The 14,517-nt window shown below is 52.9% G+C and overlaps 2 protein-coding genes across 2 annotated transcripts; one reads left to right on the plus strand and one right to left on the minus strand.

Moving 5' to 3' along the window:
* Window positions 1-2,985: 2,985 nt before the first annotated feature.
* On the plus strand, window positions 2,986-4,676 carry LOC120696759 (uncharacterized protein DDB_G0271670-like). The gene has a single exon (XM_039979738.1). It carries the CDS (start codon window positions 3,246-3,248, stop codon window positions 4,452-4,454), a length of 1,209 nt encoding a protein of 402 aa, XP_039835672.1. The 5' UTR covers window positions 2,986-3,245; the 3' UTR covers window positions 4,455-4,676.
* Window positions 4,677-7,355: 2,679 nt separating this feature from the next.
* LOC120696760 (transcription repressor OFP8-like) lies at window positions 7,356-8,682 on the minus strand. Its single transcript, XM_039979739.1, has one exon. It carries the CDS (start codon window positions 8,590-8,592, stop codon window positions 7,840-7,842), a length of 753 nt encoding a protein of 250 aa, XP_039835673.1. The 5' UTR covers window positions 8,593-8,682; the 3' UTR covers window positions 7,356-7,839.
* Window positions 8,683-14,517: the final 5,835 nt, after the last annotated feature.

Consider the following 14,517-nt stretch of genomic DNA (forward strand, 5'->3'; position numbering starts at 1 on the left):
GCACACCCAACCCTAGAGTCCTATGCATAGTGTGGAGTAGCTATGGAGGAGCTATACCAACACAAGAAAGCCCTAGGAACACACGCGAACCAATGTGAAGCAAACAGCGAAAAGAAGCAGCTGAAAATACGCAAGGTCACCGGTTAAACCGACGTACACAAAGTCACCTCGTCAGTTTAACCGACGCGCAGAGCCTGCAGCAGTGAAAAAGCCCACACCGGTTGAACCGACGCTACGGTTTAAACTACGTCGGTTTAACCGGTGATAGAGCACCGGATGATCCGACAAAATCGATCACGAGCGCCGGTGTGGTTGAACATAGGGACACCAAAACTCGATGCTGAGCACCGGTTAAACCGATGCTAGCAAAACCGAAACACCGGTGTAGTTGTCCAGAGAGTTTGCAAAGCCAAACACAAAAAGCACCGGTTAAACCGACGTCTAGAAAAGTCTATACGCCGGTTAAACGAGCAGAACAGCAGCAAAACGACACTCGCCGGTTGAACCGATGCACTTGGGAGAGAAAGCACCAGTGCAACCAAACGACAAGCAGAAAACCCTAATGCAAGAATAAACCACTCACCGGTTGAACCGACGCCAATGAGCACAAGCATCGGTTTAACCGGTGTTCAGAAGAACTCTGTCCAGAAACGTTTTTCAGCCCGCGTTCTTCCAAGAACTCGATGATCGAGTGGGCAAATCAAGTCTAAATCTCACCAAATTTTGCAGGCATGATCACAAGGGACTTGTGAACACGTCCACGGAAGGAATCGACGAATTACTCCATGGTTTGGGAGAAATTGACGAAATCCTAAGCGAGATTGGGGTTTTCTCAAGAACGTCAAAACTTCAATTCCCGCCTCTCTACCACACCGGTCTGCGGTTTTGGAGGGTCTGCAAAACCCGGTGAGGTGGCCGGTTTTGAGAAAACCGTCAAAAACTCCACAGGCGGGAAGATTCCCGCCTCCACGCCGTGGCCCTAGACGCTGTTCCCGCCTCGGCCTTCTGACGGCCCTAGACGCCGCCCGACGCCCGTCACCTCCTCGCCCGCAGCGAGGCCCTAGACGCCGTTGACTCCCGTCGCCTCCGTAAGTCCCGAGACCGACGCCCGTGCCTCCACGACTTGGCGTCTTCAACCGCCGTCCGCCTCCTTGGTTTTGTGGCGCAAACCAAGAAACCCGCCTTCCATCGCCGCTTGCGCCCTCGACCCAGGAGTGGACGCCACAGCTGCCGCCCGGCACGAGCTCCGGTCCCGGCTGCCCTTCACCGCCGTCTGCCGCACGGTCCATCGGCCACAGCACCTCCACGGCAGCTCACCGTCGAAACTTGACACCCGTGTTCCTGCAATCCTCAACACAAATAGGATAGAGTACTCAACATTCCTCAAATACTGTGCGGCAGCAAGTTTGTTAAAAAAATAGAGAGAATAAAATGTTGGAGTTGTATATTTGTAGTATCATTTAGTCAGACCCCACCCCTAAAAATATATACTCCTTCCGTCCCAAAAAGAATATAAATCTCGCTTCCCGAGAAGTCAAGCATTTTTAATTTTGACTAAATTTATAAAAAAATTACAAATATTTGTGTCTTCCAATTGATGTAGTATAGAAATATATTGCATGATTAACCTAAATATACTCATGTTGTAATATATATATATATATATATATATTAGTACTATTTTGTATAAATTCGGTCAAAGTTAGAATTATTTGACTCCTCGAAAAATGAAATTTACATATATTTTTTTTGAGACGAGGGAGTATATATTTTTTTTCTGGGGACGAAACAGCAGCGTGCAGCAATTATTCGCAGCATCAGCATGCCTGTCGAATGCTATAAAAAACCAACTAGGCACATGGATCGATGGTGACCGGCGATCAGTCTCGCACTCAGGACCGAGAGATCAGCACATCAACACGGAAATCCCAGTGCCGCTGTGCCAGGACACGAAACAAATAAAAAAAAACGTTGCTATTTCGAAGCACTGCAAGAACCTACAGTGATACGCCGCATTTCCCCGCGGTTTCATGAGCACGCTGCCAGCCTGCTCGCCATGCCCTGCTCCTGCTGCTCCTGCTCGCCGCGCACGCAAAGATTGCCTGCCCGGGCGCGCACAGTGTCGCACGCACACGCACTGTGGCAGCAGCCGGCTCGGAATGAAACATTGCCGCGCCCGGCGCAGCAGCTACAGCGACGCGACGCTGGCTGCACTGCTCTGCGCTCACCAACCAGCGGGACGTGAGCTTTTACTACTCTGGCCGTGCAAGTGCAACGGAACCGATCGACGTCCAGAGCCCCCGTATCCCAGGCTGGTAGTACGGCACTGTACTGTAAAACCCGTTTCCATTCGTGCAGGGTCCCTTTCGAATTCCTTTCCATGTATGCTTTGCCGTTGCTGGGCATGCATATCTTTTCGGTTGCAGAAAGGTGGAGCGAGATATCTTTAGACATGAATCTACCATGGTTATCCTGTAATCCATCTGTCGAAGAAGAACTTTACTGCACCTGCAATTGATACATGGCTCCACGAGACGGTGGAAGGCAGTTAAAAAAAATAGAAAAAGATGAACAAGAGGCGGTTGACCTTGATCCGACAATTTTTTTTTTGAAAAGCTGATGATCCGGCATCGTAGAAACCATGTGTTTTTAGTATCACAAACACTATAAACAGACCCAAATAAAAGGAGGCGTTGTTTTTGCCCCATTAAAAAAATTAAAGAGAGGCCAATATTACGTGGTATTCGCAATATAGTTTCTGGTGGCCATATAATTTGACATGCCAAAATTCTGACCTTCCGAGCAAGTTTTTTGTACCAAACCAAAAACAAAAACAATGGCACGGTCGTCGTCTCTTGCGCCCAATGGTGGCCAGTCCCTATAATCTCACCATCTCCGTCTAACCAAAAACGAGAGAGCCAGTACGGGCACATGCATGAGCCACGGGCCCATCCCCATGTTCCTCCCTTCCTCCCTTAATTGCAGCCAGCCAGTCAGAAGCGCTCACCTTGCCCTTGCACCACCCGCGGCCGCGCCCAGCATGCCGAGCTCAGCAGCTCGCCCTCCTCCTTCCTTGATTCCTTCCGTTCCGTCCCCTCAACCACTCCAGCTTTCAATTCCCCGTTCACCGTCTCCCTCTACACACCTTCTTCGATTCGTTCGAGCTCGGGAGCATTAATTCACTCCATTCGATCCATCGGCGCCCCACTGCCTGCATTCCGTCGATCCATCCATCCACCACGAAAATGGGCAGGAAAGGCCTGGTCTCCATCTTCTCCAGGCTCGCCGTCGACTCCGCCCCTGCCGCCGGCCCGACGACCCCGCCGTGGCCGTGGCCGCCATGCGGAACCAACCCGCGGACCGCGTCCTTCCGCGTGGGCGGCGGCGGCGAGTTGCCCTGTTGCGCGACGACGACAGCAGCCGGTGCCAGCCGGGGCGGCCCTGCCGCGACCGGGAATAACAAGCTGATGGCCCGCTGGGCGGCGCCCGGCGAAATGTACAAGACGGTCAACTCGGTCTACCTGGACGACCCCGCCGCGGACGTCGACTTCTTCTCCCTCGCCGGCGACGAGGAGAAGGAGGAGGAGGGCGAGCTGCTGCTGGACGACGTCGACAGCTTCTCGACCACCACCGCGTCCGAGGAGTGGTCGGAGGCCGTGATCCGCAGCCTGGGGCGGACGCCCACCGACCGCTTCTTCTTCGACCCGGGCCCGCTGCCGGCGTCCAACTCCATCCTCGCGACGGCCGCCCCCTCGCCGGCGAGGAAGACGCTCCCGGCTGCGGAGGCGAAGACGAAGACGGTGACGCCGCCTGACTCAGAGCCAGACGACGACGCGGAAGCGCAGCAGCCGTGCGCGCCGTCGAAATCGCTGGCGGAGGGGAGCGTGGCGGTGGCGGTGGACTCGGGCGACCCATACGGGGACTTCCGCGCGTCCATGGAGGAGATGGTGTCCGCGCACGGGCTCCGCCACTGGGCGGCGCTGGAGGAGCTCCTGGCGTGGTACCTCCGGATCAACGGCAAGCAGCACCACCAGCTCATCGTGGACGCCTTCGTGGACCTGCTCCTCGGCCTCGCGTCCTCCGATACCGCCGCCGAGACGAGCACAAGCAGCAGCAGCAGCAGTGGCAGCGCGTCCGCCGGCAGCCGCTGCACCACCAGCACGAGCACGAGCAGTACAGCGGCCACTACCACCAGTGCCGCTGGCGACGCCGCTATTGTTGCTGCTACAGCTGCGACGACCGCGGCGGCGGCGGCGGCGCAATGCGGCGGAGGAAACGAAGCCGCCGCTTGTTGCTCCTCGTCGTCGTCCTCGTGCGCCGCCGGGACCGACATCCAGGACCAGGACGACGTGGATGAGGAGGATGAGAAGGCCAGTAGTGCTGCCGCCGCCGGTGCTGATCGTGCTGGTGCCGCGGCTAGTGCTCCCCTGCGTGTCCCGCAATCGATCACCTAGCTAGCGATCTCGGTGCCTTGCTGCCGGCTTCCGGTGCTGGGGCTGGTTAGTGTAATAGTGTTTTGATGATTAACCAAGCATGATTAATCAGAGTAGGTTTTCTTGTCGAGTTGTTCTTATTTTAGTGAGTAGGAGAAGTGGTAGATTTGTAATAGTTGTATTATTTTTTTTAATGAAATACGTGCACAGTCACGTTCAAAAAAAATAAAAAAAAAATGAGAGAAGCAAGCTCATTGCTGACAATTCAATGCAGCAAGAGCAGCTTAGCTTCAGCAACAATTCATGGAGCACCTTTACGGTAATCTCAGACGCATCCTCTTATGGCCGCTCCTCTACTTACTTAGTTACTGTCATTATAGGACTAGGAGTAGTCACTAATCACCGGCCATGTTCACGTTGATCCAAGGCTAACTAACTGTCACGGTGTCACCTGTTCCCTGATATGATCCGGTGGGCACCGACCGGTAGGTGGGGCAGGAATGCCCGCCTCGCCATTTAATAGGGTCACTAGTGGAGAGCGGGCATGTGCCGGTATTTATGTGCGTGCGTACATGTACCAGTACATGGACAGTGGAAAGCCCTGATTAATTAGGCGGGCGTGCCAGAGCCGACGGAGTCGCCTCCCTGACAGGTCGCGGTCGCCGTCGCGGCGAGCCACCGGTGAGCCCCCCCCCCCCCCCCCCCCCCCCTCCCCCCCCGGCGCGCTAGACGGGTGAGACCGATCGGGCAGCCGGACCCCACTTCCGATCTTCATTGAAGTGTGAGCAGTTGGTGTGTGGCCCGGCGCACGCCACTGATCCGTCGTCAATGGATTTTTGCTCCGCCGCTGGCGGTACGGTCCAGCCGGGCCCGCGGTCGAGGCGCCCAACTTGCTTGTAGCAGGCGACGCGAACAGAACAGCGGGCTGCATCGCGTGCACCCGGATGGGGATTGGGATCATCGGTGCGGCCCACCTCATCCACCGGACTCTAATTTTTGGTCAATCTGATTCGAAATCAGCCTTGACGACGACTACTACTCCGTGGCCTAAGATTTTGAGCTCCACTCTTTTGTTTAACCTGGCCACAGGTCGTCCTCATGATATCATAAGGCCCGAGAACCGGTTTTGGACGGGGCGGTGCATGTCCCCAGCTTATATTAGCTAGCCGACAAACCAATGGCCACATTATTATTACTGTGATTAACAGGAAGCAAGCAGCGGTTGTCTCCCATGGCATGCACCGCCTGGGAATCGGGATTGCACACACCTGGTCATGATCAGCAGGAGAAGCTTCTGAAACCAGGAACCATGGGCGCCTTTTCCAGTATCTAGTGGTACTGTGTATATTGTTGCGTGATCCTCAGTGCAGTGCAGGCTTTTCCCTCGTTCGAAGGCACCCAGCCTCCAAGAAGGCTCAATTATGTGTCCCGATTCAGTAAGCGCTAGCCCTCGAGCCCTTCTCACCCGGGAAGTCCCGATTTCTAACGAATTTTTCTACTGCTGCTTGCATTACATGGTTGGTTGAATGGTTGTCAGCGGTTGACAGCCGATTCACTAGACGGTTGGCAACTTGGCGTAGTTGGATCCGGTTCAGGAGGCACGACGACAGTGTTGGCACTACCCACTACTACTAGTGTGCGCAACGACATGAGGGGAATGAATGACATTTGACAGGCATAGGAATTGGAATTGGAATTGCGCTGAATTTCGTGGACCTCGTCCGCTCCTCCGCCAGCTTGCAGAGTGCAGATGGACGACGCAGGGACAGGGAGGGAGGGCATCGATCCAGGAGCGCGCATTCAAGAGCGTCGCGCCCAGAAGAAGGGCCAACGCAATCGACCAATGGCGTCGCAGTACCGCGCTCTTGCCGGAGATCCGCGCTCCGTCGTCCGTTTCTGCTGACCAGTGTGTAAGTTTGGGCTGGACCGAGCCAAATTCGATGGGAAGGCCCAGAGGCCACGTGTGGGCTTACAACTGCACCTGATACGGCCCAGGAGGTGGAGTTCAACTTGCATGCATGCATGATCACTGGCGCCTGCGGCTGTGCGCAGGCACGTCAGGCCAAGCTCATCATCGTGCCCAACCCAACGGCAGACACATCATCATGCGTGCTAACCTTTGTGTTGTGCTAACGTCAGGTACCCAACGCTCTCTCGCCGCCTGAGCTCCTGAAAAGCTCCACCGGCTCAAAGCACAAGGCTGTAAGCCCCCGCACGCACGCACCTCCTTCCAGAAAGGAACAAGTATGCCAAGTAGTAGCACCTCCTGTCCTGAAGATGGGATTGTACTCCGTACTCGTATACCTGTACGTACATGGAGCAGTGCTGGTGGTTCATGAGAAATTCTGCTAAAAATTCCACAAAAAAATGCCATGATTGATCCTTTTTACTGCAACGAGAACGGCATGCTTTCGCCTTTCTTGCTGGGTTCATGGGTCGGTGTCCTTGCCACAGCTCACGTGTACGTATCTCAAGCAAATGATGCGAGCCAAGTACCTGAAACAGTTCCACAAGTACTGTATTCAGCCAGTGCCCGTGAAGTTGTGGTAAAAACCAAACAGAGCGCCTGAATTGAACGAGGCACGACGACTGAATGTCCACAGTAAAGTTAGTGCCCGTCTCAGCGCTTCACCTCCTGATATGAAGATCTAATCGATGCAAGCACGGGCCCTGGCCCCTGCCCTCTGCGATCTGTTTCAACGATGAATGCACATTCAGATGGTTTCTCAGGCAGTAATAACTTCGCGTCGCTGCATCGGGCACGCACCAGCACATCGTAATTTACTACTTCCAGGTTCCAGCCTGTTAACCAAGGCCTAGTACAGTTGAACTTGTTTTTTTACCACCAAATGGTACCATTGAACCATGGTACTGTAGTAGATTGGCACCATCCATAGCTACTGCCTCACATGACAAAGTAAGTAGTATAGTATAACCAATCGTTTTTCTAGTAAGTGCCATGCGTTATTAAGCGTGAACACTTCAAACATTTCAAACAGTGCAAGTTACATGAGTCTAAACTAGCACACTTCTACACTTTCAGAGACCTTCATCCAAAACCAAAGGTCAGCCGAACAGGCGAACACACTGAAAACAAGCACACTGCAACATCCAGCAAGCCAGCTTGGTTATTCCAAGCTGGCAGCGAGAAAATCAGAAACTTAAACATGCTAAATAAGGCTGAAACACCTGACGGATTACTGCATCTAGAACACACAAGGAACAGGTACTACCAATCCTGATGATACTAGTACTACGAGATCCTATCACCACCGGTGACTGTACAGCAGCACGAGCGCGCAGGCAGCACACGGGTGGTGCCAGGATCTCGAGACCCTCCAGAGCGTGCAGGAGGTCGCTGACGACGCTGGTGGAGGGTGGAGCGGCGAGCCAGCTCGTCGGCTGGTCAGTAGTGGTAGTGGTAGTCGTAGGCGTGGTACGCCGGGTGCGGCGGCGGCGGCGGGGGCGCGGTGAGCTGCGCGCAGACCTCGGCGAAGGCGGCGAGGATGGCGGCGTGGTGGCGCGGGGCGTTGAGGGCCAGCAGGCGGCGGAGCATGCAGCGGAGGTCGTCCCAGCCGCACAGCCCCATCTCAACCACCATCTGGACCATGCTCTCGCGGAAGTCGGCGCGCGGGTCGGAGGACTCCTTCTCCACAGCCACGCCCACGTCGTCCTCCTCCTGTCCTGCTGCGGCGGCGGCGCCCATCTTCTCGTACCTCTTCTTCCTCCTGCTGCCCTGCTGCCGCCTCCTGGACGCCGCCGCGTGGGAGGACGAAGTAGGCGGCGGCGCCTTGTTGGTCGACGCCGGCGGGTCGTGCTGCTTCTTGCTCTTGGTGGTGGCGGCAGTGCAGGCGGCGCCCGAGTAGGAGTAGGCGGAGTAGTTGGAGTAGGAGGAGTGGGTGGTGGTGAAGGTGGCGGCGGAGGAGGAGGCGGTGGAGGCGGAGGACGGGAAGAAGCCCGACGAGGAGCGGGAGCTGCTCCGCGGCGGCTGCTGCGGGGGCTTGGGCGAGGGGCGGAGGAAGGAGGGCAGCTGGCTGAGCAGGCGTGAGGTGGCCCGGCGCGGGCGGCAGCCGCACCCGGCGTCCACCACCGCCACGTGGCGCCACCGCCCCACCGGGAACTGCAGGCTCCCGCCCCGCCGCGCCCTGGCCGACGACATCGTGCGGTGTGGTAGAGTGGTGGCTGGCGGGCCTAGCTGGCTCTCCGGTGCATGTGGCTCGGTGCGTGACGGAGATGACGGCGCCGGTGAAGGGAGGAAGGGGAGTGGACGCCGCCGTTTTTTTATATGCGCGATCTGGGTGAGGGGAAACGGGCGGGGTGGGCCAGCCAAACGGGTGGAGTGGGCCCAGGGAGCGGTTAATTGGTGGGGTCAAATGTGTGGGCCACGTCCACGTGATGCGTGCAAGTGCAATGCAGCTGGCGAGTACTCTGCGTTGCGTTGAGCTTCTCCTTGTCCTTTGGTGGGAGGGCTCGCTCATCATTCCGTTCCCAGCGGCTTGTCGATGGTGTTGACTTTGACCGTCCTCGCCGGCAGCCAGCGCAATGTTTACCTGCATGCATGCTACGCTGCGGCGGTCCGGCGGAGTACGGGTATGGTATGGAAAACACCCTGTTTAGTTCCAAAAAATTTTCTCACATCAAATATTCGGACATATGCATAGAGCATTAAATGCAGTTAAAAAAATAACTAATTATACAGTCTAACTAATTAGCACGAGATAAATCTTTTAAGCTTAATTAGTCCATAATTGGACATTATTTGTCAAATAACAACGAAATGTGCTACAGTATCAAAATCCAAACTTTTTTGCGAACTAAACGTGAGTACCCGCGGGCCAAAGGTTGCCACAGTGGTGACACATGTAGTTGTACTTGTACAAGGTCGTAGAAATGTAGTATGCTACGATGGAGTAGGATAGAGTGTGTTTGGTTGCTTGTGTTCTCCCAAGTCTTCGTTAGGCACAATACAGTTAGTCTAAGCTAGCTAAACTCGTGCAATTTGTGGGTGTTTGGTTATTTGAATAATCCATTTTGTATTGTGAAATATTGTGTTCAGTTCCCTAAGTTGTATTATATTATAGGAAAAAGTCTAATTTACACCCTTAAACTATTACAGAAGTCAGATTTTCAGTCTTCACTACAGAACCTGATAATAGAGACCCTCCAACCATTAAAACCGGATAATGAGTGCTAGCATTTTTCTAAATATGTAACATATCTATTGTCACTCTACCTGTCAGTTATTAGGATCCAGTTTTTTCGTGTTCCTAGTATTTGTTTGCTTGTATGTATGCATACTATTTTCAATTAGATAAGATTAAAATAGAGTAACAACATATAGCTTACATTTTTAGAGAATTTCATATTTAAAATGAGTTAGTTTTAATTTTTTAGATCTAACTAGAATTTGTTATTTTGTTAAATATCAAATTATTTTTAAGACCATCCAAAGGGGCAAATTTGTCCGTTTCGATAGTTGGATGGCCCATATATTATTCCATTTTGTTGTTGAAGATTGAAAATAAGATTAAAATAGAGTAACAACATATAGCTTACATTTTTAGAGAATTTCATATTTTTCAGATTTGAAACGAGTTAGTTTAAATTTTTAAGATCTAACCAGAATTTGTTTTTTTAAGTACCAAACTATTTTTAAGACCATCCAAAGGCGGCAAATTTGTTTGTTTCGATAGTTGGATGGCCCGTATTATTCCATTTTGGTGTTGTAGGTTGAAAATAAGACTTTTATGATAGTTGGAATGTGTAAAGTGGACTTTTCGATCTCTATATTATATATGATCATGCATATCTCTCTTGTTGTGGTGAGGCATTCCTTCTTCAACCTCCTTCTCCCTCCCAATTCAACCATTGCAGCCTAACAGATAGATCCCACATCTAAGTGACCAAAAAGGGATGACACATCACACAACGTGTGGAGATGGAACACGTACCCTCTGACTAGGAGTTCCATTCGATTTACAGCGTATTGGAGAGAAACTACACATATAATATATCTTTTCACAAATATTTTACTATAGTACGTACCATATTTGAGTAGCAAATATGGCATCTTATTTAATTGTGTTAAATAGCTATGTTGCATAAAAATTGTGTTACTAATAGAACCTATACCATGTTGGTGCTTTCCGCTGTGTTATAGGCTACGCGTAGGCACCGTTGCAAAGTGCTTGTTTCCCAATTGGCTCAAAAGTTGCCATACGAATACGATAGAGATTGAGAAGGCACACGGTCCATCCATCCATCCAGGGTGGATAATGGAGGGTGAGGCAAAGTCGACGAGGACCCATCTGATGGCATGATACGGTGCCGGTCAACACGAGGGCAAGGCAAGGCCGGGTCTAATAAGCTTCGGAAGAAGCGAGCTCCCTCGGGATCCAGTCACGCGAGGGCCGGAGGTACGTGGAAATTGGAATCGAATCGCATCTTCTCTCTTTCTCCCTCTGGGAACCTGCGCCGCGCGCCCGAATAATAACCGGGTGGTCCCGCGCCCCCGCTCCGCCTTTTCTCTGCCCTGGCCGGGACGCCGGCGCGCGCAGACGGCGGCGTGGAAAGGAGGTTGCCATTGCTCCTCTTGCTCGCCCGCCTTCAAAGGAGAGCGCCCGCGCGCGCGTGCCGGAGACGGGGAGAATGAGGCTATCTAGGCGCTTTAGCCTTTTTCTACGCACGCTTGCCAGCTCGTGCAGTGCCCGTGCCGCGACCAATCATCACCTACACGTACGTGTATGTACAGGAGCGATCGGGCGCGGCGACGCCGTGCCATGTCACGCCACGCCACGTCTATGTTTGTGGGCCCACCACCGGGGCAGCCGGTCCGTCGCCACGCCATGCACCAACAACCTGTGATTTGAGGCGAAGCCATGGCCCATGGATGGTTGTTCACGGTTTAGGGTCGTGGCGCTCGGCAGACGTGTTCGACGACGTGGTGGAACAACTTGCCGGCGAACACGAGGTCGAGGCCGCCGGCGTACTCAAGCGCAGCGGACGGAGGCGCACTCCCGCCCTGCACAAGGTAGTGGGCAGACGGCTTGCTGGCGGACATGGCGTTGACTGTTGAGGCCGGGTGCGTGCTTGAGGGTGTAGTGTGGGAGGCGACGACGACCTTCCCCGGCGGCCCATACATAGAGGGGCCAGCAGAGTGCGAATGCTTTCGTAGCTGCAGGTCTCCTTCCTTGGGCCTGGCTAGCTCCTCCAAAGCTCTCCGGCCTCATCATGACGCCTCAGGAGCAACGCACCGACGCAAAGATGTCGTCGTCCGGTGGCCGGTTTCGCCTTTGCATCTGCAGTCGTCCAAAGCAGGGCTACATAGCTCTGCGCGCAGGATCATCCATCACTGCGCGCAAAAAGTCACGGATGGCCGGTGCTCCCTGGCAGCGTTCTGCCGGGCCCCCTAGTCCAAGAATCATTCTTCGCCGAGGCTCCGGCCAAAGACACAATCACGGCCGCGTCCAGTTCGAGCGTTCGGTGCAATCATCAAAGGGGGTTAACCGTTAAGCCCGGGTGCCGGCAGGGATGGAGTGGTGGACGAGCGTTTGATCAGCACGCTGTCTGCTGCTGCTGCTGCTGTGATCGTCAGAGCATTTTCATCTTCCTACAGGCTGTAAGCCTGTACGTGACTACGTGTCCAGGATATCTTTTTTTTAAAAAAAAAACTACGTGACCTGGACCAGGATGCTCCTTCAGTGCCCATGCTCACACTAGCTTCCCGTCTTACCTTGCTGTTACTAGAAATTTAGTTTCTTCTGTCAGAATCCACATGTCAATCCGCAACATAAGCACTAGGGAAATTCATAGAAATTTTTTGACAAATTTAACGAAACCTAGATACCAAGTAGCTAGGTACTAATCATCATTATAACAATATACTCCTATAGTATAATCAGATCTAAACTTTTTGTAAACTAACCGCTGAACCATTATGAAAATAACGAACTAAAGAAACCTATATCAGAATTATGCCGAAATGAAAAATAACTTAAGTAACCTCTAATCTTCATCTAGATGGATAGATTACCCACTAATAATACCGTTTTGAAATAACCTAAGGTACCGTTTGGATATACATATTGGAGCCTAGAATTCGGAATTGGCATTGGGGCACCTCAATTCCGCTGTTTGGGCCCAGGTATTGCTGGCTGGGCATTCACTCCAATGCCAAACGGTATTCGGCTTCACACAACACCTCCTCCCGCAATGTCCTGCCTCCCCGCTCCGTATTAGGTGGAAATCGCCCTCCACACTCCCGCATCTCTCTCTCTCTCTCTCTCCCCGCTGCCCTCCGGCATGGAGCTCGACCCGAGGGGGTGCGGCGGCTCCGGAGGAGAAGGTCGGGCGCGAAGGCTCCGGCGGGGAAGGAAGGGCGCGGCAGCTCCGGCAGAGAAGGACGGTCGCGGCTCCGCCCCGAGTTCCCCATGGCACCCGCGCAGACAAGCCCTACGTCAGCGACGAAGTGAGCGCCGGCCGCCGCCGCGCCCCTCGGCGTGTGGGCGGAGAGCGACGAGGCATGGGAGGCCGTAGCGGCGGCGAGAAGGAGAGCGGGGGAGTCGTGCGCGGTGCACGCAGCGGGGAACTGCCATGGCTGGAGTCGAGTTCCCTCGCGTCGAGTTTCGCCCGCCATGAACGCCGCCGTCGAGCTTCGCCCGCCATGAACGCCGCCGTTGAGCTCCCCCCACGGTCAATCTCCCACCTGCGTCTATTTCAATTCCATGCTTTTGCATCCAAACAAGAATTGGCTTTGAGCTACTTGCTAGGATTCCAATACTATGGCTGCTTTTGGTATTGGGCCAAATTCAATTCCAACCCTCTCAATATCTACATCCAAACGGAGCATAAAATAACAGTCACCACCTCCTGGCAACTCGGTTAGCAATATTTGGCAAAGTAACATTCACCTATACCAACAATCTAAAGTATCGTTCTAAATTAGCGTCTAAATTGCCCACTCCCACCATTCACTATTTAAAATGACCTAAATTAGCCCTTAGATCTGTCCCTAAATCATCCATATTCTTGATTAAAAATATCTCATATATATATATATATATATATATATATATATATATATATATATATATATATATATATGCCTCAAAAGCTAACACAATTATTACACGTTTAAAATGGTCCCAGTGCCGTGCGGGAACATGAGAAGCAGCATGCTGATCATCAGGTTTGCCGGTCAGGGTTTATGTGATGTGTGAGCACATGCACACGCAGCGAGCAGCGATCATACGCGTTCAGTTTGAGTCCATATTTGGACCAGCAATGCATGGACCAAGCTAGTGGAGTAGCTGATGCGTGCAGAGACCACACCGAAGGTTTTGCATTCCGGACGGGGAGCATATCCCGTGCATGCCCCTCATGTCGCCGGGTCGTCGTCGGCGAGGGGCAAAGCGGCCGGCGATCATCCCTTGAACACGACACGCCGCAGCTTTTCAGAGCCCGGCCACCAATGGATCTTCTCCGGATGACGACGACGCACGCGTGTCGCCGGAACAGTAGCGACACAAACCTTTGAGCCGTTGGGCGTGCCGAAAACAGCGCTCATTACTGCCTGCGATGCTACGTGGCTAGCTGCAGGGTTTTCGCTTGCGTGCGCGCGAGAGCGCTCGACGCCCCGGCAAGGCGACAGGTTGCAGAAGCTTGCTTACCATGACTCTGAGCCAGCCTCTCGCCATGGCCTACTACGGGAGATGAACAAATACACGTGCTCTATGAGGAGGTCTCGATGTAAGCCGCCGAATTTGTGGCTACTTCATGGTTGTGCTATGTGCGGCCTAGCCTACTGACCAGGTGGCCCTTGTTTCAGTGAAGATTTTGTGGCTTTTTCATCACGCATTAAAAATTACACCCATCCATAAAAGTTTCGCAAATAAATTTCGTTTAGTAATTCATACATGCATTCTTTTTTTTGAAAAAAAATTCACGGGAAAACCAAACAACACCGAGTTTGCATCCACGAAAGAGGTGGGATCAGAGGGAGCAGCAGGGTCTTGAAGCTTGGGCTGTAGTAAAATTTGTCCAGAGATTCGGGCCGTTTTTTTATATTTTTTAAAAATAAAAATTT

Source organism: Panicum virgatum, chromosome 3K (assembly GCF_016808335.1).
Source record: "Panicum virgatum strain AP13 chromosome 3K, P.virgatum_v5, whole genome shotgun sequence".
NCBI lineage: Eukaryota > Viridiplantae > Streptophyta > Magnoliopsida > Poales > Poaceae > Panicum > Panicum virgatum.